This window comes from Centroberyx gerrardi, chromosome 24, assembly GCF_048128805.1.
Source record: "Centroberyx gerrardi isolate f3 chromosome 24, fCenGer3.hap1.cur.20231027, whole genome shotgun sequence".
NCBI lineage: Eukaryota > Metazoa > Chordata > Actinopteri > Beryciformes > Berycidae > Centroberyx > Centroberyx gerrardi.
In genome coordinates this window covers 701,620-716,933 of record NC_136020.1, presented here as the reverse complement: position 1 = coordinate 716,933, position 15,314 = coordinate 701,620, and the positions used below count along the sequence as shown (strand labels likewise).

Sequence of the window (15,314 nt, the reverse complement as noted above, 5' to 3'; positions counted from 1 at the left end):
AAAGGCAAACCCGAGTCAGATAAATGATTGGTGTGAAGAGTGGCTGGGTGTTGGAAAGGCAAACCCGAGTCAGATAAATGATTGGTCTGAAAAGTGGCCGGGTGTTGGAAAGGCAAACCCCCGTCAGATAAACGGTCATTGTATCCAACCACAGTACATATACTAAAGCCTGGCATGTAAAAGCCCCTTACAGCAGCCACTTGAGCATTACAGCCTGTGAAGCTTTGAGAGGTACATGACTAGCTCCACTCTTACACTGTGAAATACAGTGTACTCAGTTTCCTGTATAGCCCTGCTGATATCAACACAAGAAAGGACTTGACATCGTTTTTATTGGAACAAGTGGCTTTCATTCTGCGATATACACACCATGGAGGACGATCCCCCGAAGTTCATCGTGACAGAATACCCTCCGTGGTACTCGAATTCTGAATACCAAGGTGAGTTATTCAGCTGTGAAAGCACAGAAGGACTGTTTCAAGAAGTGGCCTCCCTGATGGTATACAAGCAACGGGACCTATCTGACAGAGATAAAAGCTTCAAGCCTAAAACCGTATACAAGAATATCAGGAATATGGTAATCGACCAAGCGGAGAGTATACAGCAGAAGCCTTCACGCTCGCTCTTGCTTGCATTGATGGACCTGGTGGACATTCAAGGTGGAAACGAATTGGAATCTATGTCAAGCGTAGACAAGGCCGGTCTCAAACACGTGCTGCTGGCATACGGTAACTACACAAACTTCTATATACCGACTAAAGAGCTGATAAGCCCCAGTGGTAAGAAGGTGATTCCCGTGGTCACACAATATTCTGAAAAGCACAACCTGGTCTACTGCGACAGCACTAGATCCATGATCGGAACCTACACTGTCTTTGTCCCGACAAGCGGGAAACGCAAGGGAAAGGCGTACTTCATACAAGAGGTACTATTTGTGCCGGGACTGGAGAGTCTCAAAGTGCTGAAAGAGGTAACAGGTGACAAGTTTGATTTTTGGGACATGACCCTGGAGGTGCCCACACACTCTACAGCTGTCACTCCTTCCTTCCAACAAATCCTGCCCGCTCAGTTGCTGCGTAACGAGGATAAAACCCTGCCTAACCAGATGATGTGCGCCGATGATAACGCCCTGATCTCTCACATGGAAGATATACATCCCATGTGCTGCGTGGTAGGGCCGGCTTCAGCTGAAATATTGAAGAAAAAGCGTGAATCGAGCGTGGACTGTTTCAACGAAAACCAAGTAAGATGTGATCTGAAGCAGTTCCACTACGACGACGGCTGCGCGCGTACTGTATACTTTAGAAGGAACGGTAAGTGGCTGGATGGCAAGCGGGTGAACCTGGTCCCGGTCGTCGCCTTGAGAGAGGATCAGGCTCGGGCTCCTGAGCTGTACGTGTCTACCACAGTTAGGTTTATGAGGGCCGTCAAGCACTGTTGCGTCAAGGGCAACGGGGAGCTAGTAAGCTGTTGGCAAGCCACGATGAAGGAATTGGAGAGGGATACTTTTATCAGTGGACCCGACATGGATCAGGGGATACACAATCTCGCCTTGATTGCGTTCCTCAAGCGGGTGCATCCGACCAGCTGGTCGAATTATTTACCCAAGCATGTCGAGAGCATGATTATGGACCCTATAATGGTGGAGGTGGTGGAATTGGCCATTAAATTAATGGACAACAAGATCCCCAAGGCGTTCGCGGTGGCCGAGTTGCTCTATTGTCCGATTGAGAAAGTGCAGGAATGTATGAGCTTTTGGGAGAGGTACTCCTCTGACAACAAGATTCACACGGCCGTAAGGAACAAGCGTATTAGTATAGTGCAGGCGAATATGAGACTGGACTGGGCTGCGTTGGCCGAAATCGCCTCCAGTTACGGCCGAAAGAAATATGGTGAGGAAAACGTCGAAATGACTTCAAGGTGGGATGACTCGTTCAAACATCTGACCTTGGAGAACGCAGCCAAAGCACCCAAGATCTGGCACGCCCTGGCGAAAAATGATATGCCCAAGATAAAGGACAAAGATGAGAAGGACAAGGAGATGACACAGCTGCATGCTAACGCCAAGGTGCTCTTTATAAAAATATTATCGTCTTTCCGGGGTACTCCGGATCAGGTGAGTCTAGGGGATTATTCGGATCGGTCTATGGTTAAATCGTCCAAGTTTCAAAACAAGAAGAGGGCTCTGCATACCAAGCACCCTGCTACCAAACGAGTTGGCAAATGTGCTAAGAAAGAAGCACGTTTTGACCCCAAACCGGCAAAGCGATTTTGTTCGACTTCTTCGGCTTCTAAATCCAACAAGAAGACTTCAGCTTCTAAGCCGTCCGGATCCAAGAGCGCCAACAAGGGCCGTGATTCGCAAGTACACGGCCCGCGCTGCAGGTATAGTGAAGACGAGGACGATTGGCTGTTCAAGGTGGATGAAGTGTACTGTGACGAGGACGAGGACGAGGATGAGCACGACGACGACAAGGACGAGTATGAGATACCAGGCGATGATTTGGAGGCTACAAAGGACTACGATGAAGCCGAGAGTCTTGATGAATACGATTACAGTGACAACTTTCTGGTGCATGACCTACCCTCCGATGAGGAGGAATTCTGCGAGCAGGTTAAAAGGAAGGCAGAAAAGGCCAAATGTAAGACAAAGAATGTTAAGGCGGGGCGCAAGTGTAAGCTCCTGTTGAGTTCAGAGTCCGAAAATGACTCCCCCGAGCCTGCCTGTAGTGTTATGATGGAGGAAAGGGGGAGATTTAAACGCACACCGCAATCTGACTCTGAGGAGGAACACATCAAGCTGGATGTGAAGCGCATCAAACGTACAAAGGGCAACTATCACTCTGAGGAGAGTGAAAAGAAGCGCAGCAGGAGTGTCAAGGCGGTTAAAAATAACCCTACTCAGCGCTTTGACAGAGAAGCTAAAACTTGTACTAACAGGAAACACAATAGGAAGTATGATAAGAAGTGTGAAAAGGTCAAGCTTGTTAAGGACAAACAGACCCACAAGCAGGACTCCTCTCTGTACAAAAGGAAGCTGTCCAGTTCGGAATCTGATGACGATGACTACGAGGGAGGGGTTAAACTGAGGGAAAGTACAAAGGAGATCAACACTTTGAAGATACACCAGACACGCTGTCCTGTGAGCGACACTGACTCAGTGAGCGTGAGTGACCCCGAGCAGGAGGATATAAGACCACACAGTAGGAGCTCGACTCAGAAGGGCGGGTCTGTCAATACGCCCAGACAGACATGTGAAAAGACAGAAGCGTCTGAGAGGTCCATAGAACAAGAGGCTGTCGAAAGACGAGAACACAGCAACCGTGCCAGCCCTAAATCGTCACATCGGAGTCCTGTTTTTCCAGAGTCCAAGGAGCTGAAGTTAAGTGGAGAGGCTGCAGAAACAGTGAATTCTATCGCTCACGCTGTGTGGCGTACTGACACTCTTGAACAAGAGTCATCCGATTACAACGAGGGAGAGTGGGCCCGTGAAGAGTCTCGGCTAGATAGAGAGGCGGACGCGAACCGAGCTGCCGACCCCATCGCAGCTCCAGGCTCGTGCAAGGAGGACGATTCTGATGTCGAATTGGACGATATTTCACATAGACTAACCAACAGACCCGAAAGGGCAGGTTGTAGCGACCTTGAAACAGGCTCTGAGGAAGAGGACTCCGAGGAAGACTATCTTGTTTCTATGTGAGATTGGTTATCATGTCTTCCCGTGTGGTGAAAATGAAAAAACCTCGCCCCGGCCCCCAAAGTGCTTTTATGATACAATATTTAGAGGGGCTGGCAAACGGCGTGTGTATCTCCCAGTTAGAAGGACCTCGGTCCTCTGTAGTACTGTCAGATAGGTATTCTAAACCAGATTCTAAAGCAGAAGAACCAAAGGCTCTTAATACTCTGGATTGTTATTTTGATAGGAAGTGATAGCTGAATATAAAACCTGTAACCCCCCCACATAAAAAGCGCTTCTAGGATAGACATTTAGAGGGGCTGGTGTGTCTAACGGTGTGTGTATCACCCAGTTAGAAGGACCTCGGTCCTCTGTAGTACTACCTTAGACCTGTGTGATAATATTGTGCATGTATGTTACTTGGCATCGTCCTTATATGCGATAATAAAATGAAGATAAAGACCAGTGTATGTATCACGAGATCTTTATTTATTCCACATAGACACAAGAAATGAAACCTGTGATATTTAGAGGGGCTGGTGTGTCTAACGGTGTGTGTATCACCCAGTTAGAAGGACCTCGGTCCTCTGTAGTACTACCTTAGACCTGTGTGCTAATATTGTGCATGTATGTTACTTGGCATCGTCCTTATATGCGATAATAAAATGAAGATAAAGACCAGTGTATGTATCACGAGATCTTTATTTATTCCACATAGACACAAGAAATGAAACCTGTGATATTTAGAGGGGCTGGCTAACGGCGTGTGTATCACCCAGTTAGAAGGACCTCGGTCCTCTGTAGTATTACCTTAGACCTGTGTGATACTATTGTGCATGTATGTTACTTGGCATCGTCCTTATATGCGATAATAAAATGAAGATAAAGACCAGTGTATGTATCACGAGATCTTTATTTATTCCACATAGACACAAGAAATGAAACCCATGAAGTTGGTTACACAGACTGCACAGGTACACACAAATTCTAGTATCATATACACATGGGCTATCTTGCCACAATAGGTTTAATTGGAGCTGTCTCTCCTGCGGTACATGAGCATGTAAGCTACTCCATCGTAAAAGTTAGATCCTGCTTCGTAGGTTGACTTCACAGTGTCCCACGAGCACAACCTAACTTGAGTGTCGTCCGCAAGATACCAAGTGTCATCTCCCCGCACATAAGCACTGTAATGTCCACTGTAGTGACTACCACAGTGGGCTATGACGGCGTACAACTCGTATAGAGCGTCAGCGGCCGCTTCGGGTTCTTTCATGATGTATTTCAGATCCAGAGTCTCGGGGAAAGCGAGGCGCTTGTCTATCTTGACTAAACTAACGGTATCTCTGCCAACGTTTTTAACGCGTGCGATCCACATACATACAACGGGGGGCAATGACAAAACCTTGCTTGTGATTTCGATCTGGGTTCTAGTGTGACAATGTGCACAATGGTAGTCACACATTGTCAGCGTGTTGTCAGAGTACTGTTTGATGTATTCCTGCAGCTCGGCAGGAAGATTATCTTCGATAAACACGGGGATTGTGTTCAACTTATCGAGTGTAGACTTGACTACGTTGCAACGGAGACAGCGTATACGTTTCTCCATCTTGATGTCCCACAATTGTCCAACCTTTTCAGCAGGCCCGTCGTCATCTGTTAGAGCGTTGAGGATGCACTTGAAGACGAGGTCTGAGTCCTCCTGAACCTCGAAAGACAATCCACTGTATGCGCTCATGGAGTCTATGAGAAAGCTCGGGTCGCATGATCCGTGGTTGTTTTTGTCCATCTCGCAAATGAGACCCTTGAGCATCGCAGCCACCGTGTTCTTTTTAGGAGCCCGGTATTCTTGTTCGTCGATGTCCCGAATGAGACCCCGTAGCTCGCGGGTGCCGTACAGGCACTGCACCACGCTGTTGATACTACAATGGGTCCCGTAATTGATCAAGCCTCGCATGGTTGAAGGCGGACAAAGATCTCAGCACAAGCAGCAGAGTCAGTAAAGTGTATACATGTCCTAAGGACCGTTAGACTGCGTAAATCCGTAAGTGTAGTATTTAGTAGTCTGTCATGCTGAACGTTGTCGTACTCTGGAACAGCTCTCTGAGAGATCTCGCAGATCCCAGTTTGGTCAGCAGAACCACGAGGATCGTCATCCTGTAATACTCGACAGTTAACTCGTGTAGAGGCCCAGCTCTTTTAAACTTTGTGACCATTATGACAGGGGCCCACTTGGACTCGGTCTGCGAAACGGCGTCGTGTGTGAAACAGTCACTGTCGGTCTGTAACATCGACCGGTCCAGTTGCTCTATGCTGGAAATCCCAGAGAGTGCGGAGTCGCAGAGAGTCACCTTCATCAAACCCCGCGTGCAATCCAGTGCTGTCACCTCGACCCTGGAGGATCCAAACATCTTGGCTCTCATCCTGAGCACTATGCTCCTAGCCAGTGTATTCAACTTCGTATCACCCATGTCCTGTGCAGCCTGGTTGCCTCTGAAAGGCTTGGGGTCTCCGTACACCAGCGTTTTGGCACAGCTTCTCTCGCGCGGTTCTTCCTCCTCACCCAATTGTGTCAGCCAGTTAGGTATGTCGGACGAATAATCCCTGAATGTGAAAAAGTTCCCGTCTAGGGTCAACAGAGATGGGGTTGTCCGTTCGCTCTGATCAAAGTGTCTCAGCCACTCGATGGTCTTGGTCAGCACGAACGATGCCGACACGCCGGCGCTCAGCGTCTGAAGCCATTTGCACAGATTGGAATTGGGCAAGTGTCTTCCCACAATAGTAGTACAGAGACTACCCAGTTGATCGGTCGCTGAACATTGAGGACTGGGGCTTGTTGAAGTTCCTACTGAGATAAGCAACAATGTCGATCATCACGGCTCCTTTGCCGATCAGTACATCCTTCCATTCGGTCATGTACGTGGGTAACAGCTTCACGTCTAAGGCGGCCTTGAGTGTAAGAAAGACTTGCAACAGGAAGACATATACCGAATTACGAGAGTCCAACGCGTTCCAGTACAACACCTGCTCTGACTCTTCGAAGAACTGGGCGTACTGGAAGATGAACATACCGTTGCGCTTAGAGCACTTACACAATCCATCACGGGGGCCTGCGAATATAAGAGGGTACATTAGGGTCATGCCTTGCGACAGTGTGACTACGTTGTCTTTGAAACGTCCTATCTCTTTCTCGTTGTGGCTCTTGAGGATGACCATGACCGTGTCGATCTCCCCGTCGATCTTCTTGCCCCGCAATATCACCGTACCCTGTGGCTCGTCGACAGCTCCCCGGACTGGATCAGCGTTCAAGTCACCGGGCGGTTGCAGTTGCAGTGCATCTTCGTCACTCGCTGTAATATCGCTCACCTCGACGGCTCCCCGGACTGGATCAGCGTTCGAGTCACCGGGCGGTTACAGTTGCAGTGCATCTTCGTCACTCGCTGTAATATCGCTCACCTCGACGGCTCCCCGGACTGGATCAGCGTTGGAGTCACTGTGCGGTTGCAGTTGCAGTTGCAGTTGCAGTTGCAGTGCATCTTTGTCTCGTCTTTGACTCGCTGTAATATGGCTCCCCTCGATATCACAAACGACTAAGGTGTCCGCGTCGAGTGTGTCTGCGTTGGCTCCTCCTTGGGTGTTGCTCACATCTACAGCCCCGATGGGGTTGTCGCTCGCCAGAGATAGAAAAGAATTGACAATGCGGAGTATAGAATCATCCAGATCGCTACTGCTCAAGATTTCAGCGGAGTTCGAGCTCCGTTCCAGATTTATCATATCAGGTGGGGACACCTCCAACATCACGTATCTCGCAGCGTTTCCAACCGCGTTTTCTGTAGCCATGTTATGGGCCTCATCGGGTTGAATAGGCAGCAGCTCGACACCCTGCTTGTGCGTCCGTGTCACATTGGTGACGCCAGGTTGAGGAGCAACCTGACGTTGTTGGTCGCAGACCATCGTCGAAGTACCCTCGTTGGGATTGTCTACGTAGACCCCAGGATCCATCTTCGAGCGCCTAACCTGGACAGGGTTGTCGATGTGATTACCCTTGCGTTTATTATACTTGCTCTTGTATGTGTTTGTAAGCGCTTTGGCCTTCTCCGAGTACCAATCGTAAGGTTGAATTAAACCGGGAGCCAGTCTCATGAAGTCTATCCCGTAGTACTCTTTGGGGTAGTGTTTGATCACTGTAACGGGGGACCCCGTGACGGATTTCTCTGTGATCAGCTCACCGAGTCCCTTGGGGACGCAGTCGTCGCTGACTATGATGTCGCTCATCCTATACTCCCCTACCTGGATGGACAACGGCATAGTTAAGTGTTCAGGAGGCAGCCGAGCCTCGGAGATGTCCCGCATCAAACACTGGTATCGAGGCAGTTTCAACAGTTGGGAAGGAGACAACCTCTCTTGAGGGAACAACGTAATGCAGAGCACTCCCATCGAGATAAAGTGCTTGTCCGCTATGTAGCAGCCCATGGACTTGAGGCTCTCCAGTATCGCCGGCACACTAGGCCTTTTGTCTTTGTGCTCGGTGTGAATGGCTCGAGCGTTCATCGCTTTCATGTAGCCGAGCTCGAACGTTTCCTGATTCTCGGGGCTGTAGACCCCAACCAATTTGGACAGATTCTTTGCGTACGTCTTTTTACAATAACCCCGGCCGCGTCCCGTGTTATATCGTATCAAGGGTGAGCGGCTGTGTAGCTCCCACATCACGCAATACCAACTGAATATGTCGCTCCCGGTGGCCGCGTTCATGCACCACAACACTTCAGGGGCCATGTTAGTGCGGTTACCCCGCGGCTGATCGGGGGTAGAGAAGTTGCACGACGTGCCAAAGTCGCTGATCTTAAAAGTGAAGGGTAGAGGTGTTCTATCCGGCTGGTGACAGACCAAGACGTTCCTGTACGTGAAGTCCCTGTGCTGGATGGTTCTGGATCTCAGATTCTCCAGCCCTCGGAGAGTGTCCAGTTCCACGGCAGGTACAACCGAGGTGTCCTTTATGTGCCACATGAACTCCTGTAGCGAGAATAGGGCCCGTTCCATGACGATCACAGCCCTCCCTCCTAACTGGTAGCCGGGCATGTCACACCACAGGCCTCCGAGTGTGCGCAGGATGTTGGGGTGTTTTAGCGAGACACCGATCATGATCTCTTCCACTTGAGAGGCCAGGTGCGCGTAGCGATAGAATTCGTCCTCTATGAAAGGCATGCTCCAGTTGACCATTTCTGGAAACAAGTTGGTTTTCGCGACGAGGTGCTTGTCGATCGGAACGGTCAAACCAAAGCCTCCTCGACCGAGCACGTTGTCTGGCTCGGTTATCATTTGTTGTATATCGAACTCGCATGTCGACTCTTGGGACGACTCTTGGGACCCCCCTACGTTGGTGTAGATGCTCCATGGGTTGGCCTCGGCAGTACATTGTACAGGCTCGTATTTTCGCCCAAAGTTGTCTATGGTCACCATGGACGTCCTGGGGGCGGTTGTGTTGTAGCTCGTGGGCAATAAGCCATCTATCACAGGCGACGACTGCTGCGGTATGTGGTTGATGTCATGATCCTGACAACTTGCGAACATCGGGAATAAAGGCAGCTGACGATTCAAGTCATTGAGCATTCTCTGTGTGTCCTTGACCAAATTGCTCTGGGTCAGAGAGTACGGGGATTTCGTCTTACATTGGATCACCAGGAACAATACTATAGAATCGTATTTACAGCTCGCACTCGGTGAGACATGTGCATCCTCGTACTCTCGTCTTATGTATACTACTAGGCGCTCTTTCTCCTCAATGTTGAACGGAGGTTGCTCGAAGATACACATCACTCCGACGTTTCCGAGCTTAGGCAGATAGGTGACACACCTATTGAGTACCATTACGGTGTCTTCGTCTTGCGCGAAGGTGATTTCATCACCTTTTACCTCTAGCCACTTGAGTACGCCTTGCACGTCGTTGTAATGTAAAGTCTTAACGTGATACAGATTATGACGATCTACCATTTCTAGCAAAGTTTCGACGCGGCTCTTGAATTTAGTCTTGCCTTGCGCCATTTCCATTCTATTTTTTGGACTTACACGTTGACTCAAACTCCAAACCTTTTATGGCATACTGTCCTTCTCTGTGACACATCTGCGAGGGATTACTAAATTAGTAGGAAATGAACGATTTGGTTCGTAGAGAGATCACGTTCTCAGAACATGCTTCCGTGGTCATATTTGAGTGCCTGATAGTGACAGGGGCACCCGCTACGGGTTTGCTGCACGATACGGCATTCAAAGACGGAGGCGCATTCCAGATCGCTTTGAAGCTCTTGAGAGATATGTGGCAGAGAGTCGAGACGCTGTACGTACCCAGAGCGGATGTAGAGTCTCTCCACCGCATGGAGTGCAAGAGTACGGTGGGTGCCGATACGCCTATTCCCCATGTCATAGCGATGGACACTCGCAAACTCTCCAGATACTACATATATCTGTTGTTTCGGTACTGCATGAGCTCCGCCCACCCTATGACCTACCACCATGAGGGTTCCACGGCTAACTGTTTGAGCCGGATGTCTCTGTGGGAACCCAAGAAACACACAGCTCCCCGACTAGCGGATGTACCTGGCAGCTGGCTGGAGACTAAAGTGTGTACCAACTACCCTTCGGCTCCACCTATCCCCAAAGACAACTTTGTGAGTGGGTTCCCCCGTTATCTCGCCCAACAGCCGCCTCCACATCAACTGCAGCAGCTTCAGCCTCAGCCGGCGCATCAGCTTCTAGAGCATCAGCGGCAGCCGCCGTCGCAGCAGCAGCCGCCGTCGCAGCAGCCGCCGTCGCAGCAGCAGCCGCCGTCGCAGCAGCCGCCGTCGCAGCAGCAGCCGCCGCAGCAGCAGCCGCCGTCGCAGCAGCAGCCACAGCAGCCGCAGGTTCGAGAGTATCAACAACACCGAGAGATGGATTACACCAAGCAGCAGGATCACCGGGTCCCACCGCACCGCAACACCAAACAGTCTTTATATCCAGACCTGACTGAGCACCAATTTAGCGTGCTCAGCGGGCCATCTCACATCAAACCTTTCAAGGGAGCGGATAATAAACCTAGAACAAAGAATGTGTTTATCGAAGGATGTTATGATTCAAACGTTGAGAGTGAGGAAGAATATTGAGGGCTTGTTTTGTGTAAAATATGTAAACCGTATTACCAAAATAGGTATCAATGGAGTACATGATGTACTGATTATTCTATGTCTAGTAAAGAAGATTTAAAAAAACTCTGTGTACACATACACGAATAGGAGCGAAGTCTATCAAAATGTGTATCAATGAAGTATATGATGTAGTGAACCTTGTATGTCTTTCTGTCCTAGTATAGAAGACACAAAAAATAAACTCTGTACACATTCATGAATAGAAGCGAAGTCTTTATTCAATGTGAAAGTTAAAAACATGGAACTAGTCTGCAGTTCTGAACTGAGATTCGTATTGGTTGGACAAACACCTCATGGTTGGGCAAAAGAGTCTCTATATGAGTACTACCAGGAGGCCGGGGATGTGCACAGCAATAGCGCTGAGTACAAGTCAGTTGACCGGTCAACTCACTGGCTCGTTGCGCGATGGATGCTAAACACGATGCAACACATACAATGCCGAGTGCTTGGGATAAGCGCTCATCATCAAACCGAGCATTGAACATGGTACACCCAACAGGTTTCAGTATCTGGTTCAGTCGCAATATCAAGGTACACAAGTACATGGTAGACATGGAAGAGCCGATGAAAAGGACTGATCTCGCTTTCACAACAGCCAAGCGGAACGCCGACGGTGACCAACTCTTGCGTGGGCTGTGCACAAAGCATGGGGATCTGAAAAAGATCTGCAACTCAACTCCTTCGTGTTGTCTTGGAATTTGTGAGTATCTACTCTGCTGCCCCTCATCCCCTGTGATATACACACATACTCTTACTCATGTGTTTTATTTTTGTCTGTGTCCTGTTTAGCATGTAACGAAGAGCTGAGGCAGCACATTGTGGGGCATGTGGCTGATAACATAAAGGACTGCAAAATCCTATGTGAGAAGCTGCGACATTGCGGCGAATGGGAGCTCTACAAGGCCATACGATCCCGAATGACACCCATGAAACCCAAGAAATTCAGGCTCTCCACATCTCTTTTCAGACAAATCATAGTGAAAAGAAAGGAGGATCGATATTTCAGAAAAAGAGACTGGACCATGATACCTAGCTACATTAGAGTAAATTTGACCGTGATAGCTCAGGAAGCAGCAACAACGACCCATATGTATGCAGGACATGATAATGTTTACAACATAAAGCAGCTTAATAAGGTGGCACTGGCGTACAGTGACCTACGTGAAGCGCTTCGGAGGTACATACCACTTTTACTTACAGTGTCAAAATGATTCTGACACACTGTACGGTTAAAAATATAGTGGGAATATGGTAGCCTTTGATGAGTGATGTAAAACATAAGTTTGACAAATAAACCTCAAAACTCATATATCCATGTATGTGTCTTTTATTTTCGCATCACACATAACCATAAAGGGGAAACTTTGAACATGTCACACGTAGAACTCAGTACGGAGACCTCGGTTCTTGTACGTGTTTTTGAAGGCGTCCACTCTGGACCCAGGGTATATGTCTCTGAGCGAATTCCTTTGATGAGGGCTAGCTCCAGAGCTGTCGCGTTGAACGCTTTGCCTCTTGGTACCGGGACAGCCAAGGTCCTTATCACCGCATCTCCTGTGCACCAATCTCGAACACGATCCCTTCCGGCCCCTCTGGTAGGTCTCTCTCCTCATGCCCAGCCGAGCCTTCGCGGGGAGACGCTCGCCGCGCGGCGAGTCGGCGACGGTCGGGTCTCGCTCAGCTACAGTAGGGAGCGAAGGCTCGAAGCCTAGCTCTCTCCTCATGCCCAGCCGAGCCTTCGCGGGGAGACGCTCGCCGCGCGGCGAGTCGGCGACGGTCGGGTCTCGCTCAGCTACAGTAGGGAGCGAAGGCTCGAAGCCTAGCTCTCTCCTCATGCCCAGCCGAGTCTTCGCGGGGAGACGCTCGCCTTTCAAGGCTAGGCTGTTGAGGTCCAGGGTTGTACTCTTTTTTCGTGATGGCATAGCGGGAGATTGCAGTGAGACTGTCCGATCTGACAACAGTTTTTACATCAGCCTCTTTCGTAGAGCATTACACAGGTTCTGATGTTACTCGGCAAAATGTTCTCTGTATTTAGCCATTGCCTGTTTGTACGGGATGATAATATTCTACAGGCACGAGTGTACAGCCATGACTTGCCAACGTGGGTCGTGAACACTATAGAGCTTCGGTTGAGACCTATAAAAGGTAAAACAAAATGTGTCTGGGAATTTTAATACTTTTATCTAATGTGGATCCTACCCTGGTTGGACATTTTCAATCTCACAGCTCCGGTATACTTAACATTGGTTGGACAAATGGTCCACGGTTGAATAAATGGTCTCCCATAGATGTAACACTGGTTGGACGAATGAGTCACGGCCACCAAAATGAATCGTGGCTGTATAAAATGAGTCACTTATTGTACACCTGCACATCTTCACTCATCCAAGAGAGCAGAGAGCAGAGACACGAAAATGAAACTGACTCCGAAATTTAAAATGGCTAATTACCTGAAGACGAATAAGGACAAGTTTGACAAGCTGGTGGCAGCTATACAAGACTACACCAATCTGCCACTGACTCCTAATGTAAACATGTTGATCGGTCAGATGCTTAAGAAGCACAGGTCAGACAAATCCTACGAGAAATACCCTGAGCCTCTGATTGACATAATGTGGTCTTACTTGAGTAGGTGTGTTGCGTGGGATGCTATAGTCGACACACTCAAAAGTCTGGACCATAACTTCAAAGTGACTGATGTGGAGGTGCTCAACCCTGAGGAACTTGCAGTTTGTGATCTGCGTGGGAAACACATTGATAGATCACATTTGTGCAAGCTGTTGGAGAACCTCACAAAATGTGAATTGGAACGAGTGAAACGGCTACTGTCATGGGACATCGTGGAGGGTTGCAAGCGTTTGAGCTGTGGAAATATCGAGAATCTGGACATTTACGACCTATCGCATGACATTGTTTCCAGCCACTATAACGATGCAGCGTTTGTGATGAGTCTGATCTTCACGCAAATTGACCAAATGGACCTGGTGGTAGAGCTATCGTCAGTGGTCGGCTAGACCGGTTGGGTGGCTGGATATTACAACGGAACACTTTGAAATCAGAAGGACATTTGTTTCCTTGTGATGCATATAACAAGCTATGTAACCCATGTTTCTTGTAAAATAAAAATAAAAATTCCTTGGGTACTTATTACTATAGTGTGTGACTCAGTTGAAGGTTCATCCCAGCAAACACCCCTGTGTTAGTCATTTCACTTGTTCATTTAACAATGGTTCACCAAACATTCCGAAGTTGGATAAATGAGCCTTGATTAGATACCCTCAATGAATACAGACAGAAAAGTACATGTTTTCATTGGAGACCTTTTATTACAAACACAATATGATCATTACATATAAACATAGCATGATATTAATGCTGAATATCTGACAAATGTTTGTTTCAAACGGTTATCCCTAGGAACCTTAGGAGAGATGTGCTCCTTATAACCCTTTGAAATAGTCTTCAGCAGTTGCGATCAGCAGCTTTTCCAATCAAGTGCACACTGACATGTCCCACGGCAGCTCATTTCAGCTCATTTCAGCTCATTTGGACAATGTGAACTGTTCCCATATTAGGATGGTGTAAAGGAAGTGTGGTTGGTGCGTAATTCATTTGTACATCACCTAATGCGATCAGATGCTAGTGTGGTCCATTCGTGTCAAATGTTTATAGGGGCACATTACAACCGCAATGCATTTCAGAAATGTGATTTTCATTTCATTCGTCACACATACTTGTCTTCACAGTCAAAGTGGACTATGCCGTCACGTACAGAGAACCCGTACTCGGACCCGAGTTTCGGTCTCTCCAGGTTCCACAGTTCGTAGACGTATTTCATGGTCTTAAACATCAATCCGCAGTTCACCTCGGTCCAGTGCCTAGACCGGGTTTTCGCGGGGACTTTCGTGAAATTGGCCAGCTTCATACCCATGTCGTAATAGTCTTTCACCGTAGGAGACCCGGTGCCCCACAATAGACTCTTCAGAGCTTTGCACCACCGGGAAAACAAGTTGTAGTTGGTTACCACTCCGGTCATCAACCTCTTCATCCCCAACCCCATCGGCAGTTTGTTATAATCGGTCCCGCACAGCGCCATGAAAAACACCCTTTCCATCCGCTCCGTCTCGTCTCGGATCACATCTCCTTTCATGCGCATGAAAAAGTGCTGCCCCGTTTGGTTCAACCTCAAAAAGCGGCCGTAACTGCCCCTCGGCACCATCCCCTTCATGTACGCCTTACTCAACCGCTGGAGGCCGCACATTACCTTTTTCTGTTCTTTGCTCAGGACCACCACCGTATACTCAGCATCATCCAGGTCGAGCTCGGAGACCTCCTGCTCCTCCAGAGACGAGAACTTCCTCTTCTCGCCGGTAGACGGACTATCGTCATATGTGCGGCATAGTATTTCGAAGATGTAATGGACTGCGGTTTCACCGTTAGATTCATCCACGGCAAGT

The 15,314-nt window shown here is 48.6% G+C and overlaps 1 protein-coding gene across 1 annotated transcript; it reads right to left on the bottom strand.

Moving 5' to 3' along the window:
• Positions 1 to 4,703: 4,703 nt before the first annotated feature.
• Positions 4,704 to 5,633, bottom strand: LOC139908075 (ubl carboxyl-terminal hydrolase 18-like). Its single transcript, XM_071894657.1, has one exon. The coding sequence runs from the start codon at positions 5,631 to 5,633 to the stop codon at positions 4,704 to 4,706; it is 930 nt and encodes a 309-aa protein (XP_071750758.1).
• Between the last annotated feature and the right edge of the window lie 9,681 nt (positions 5,634 to 15,314).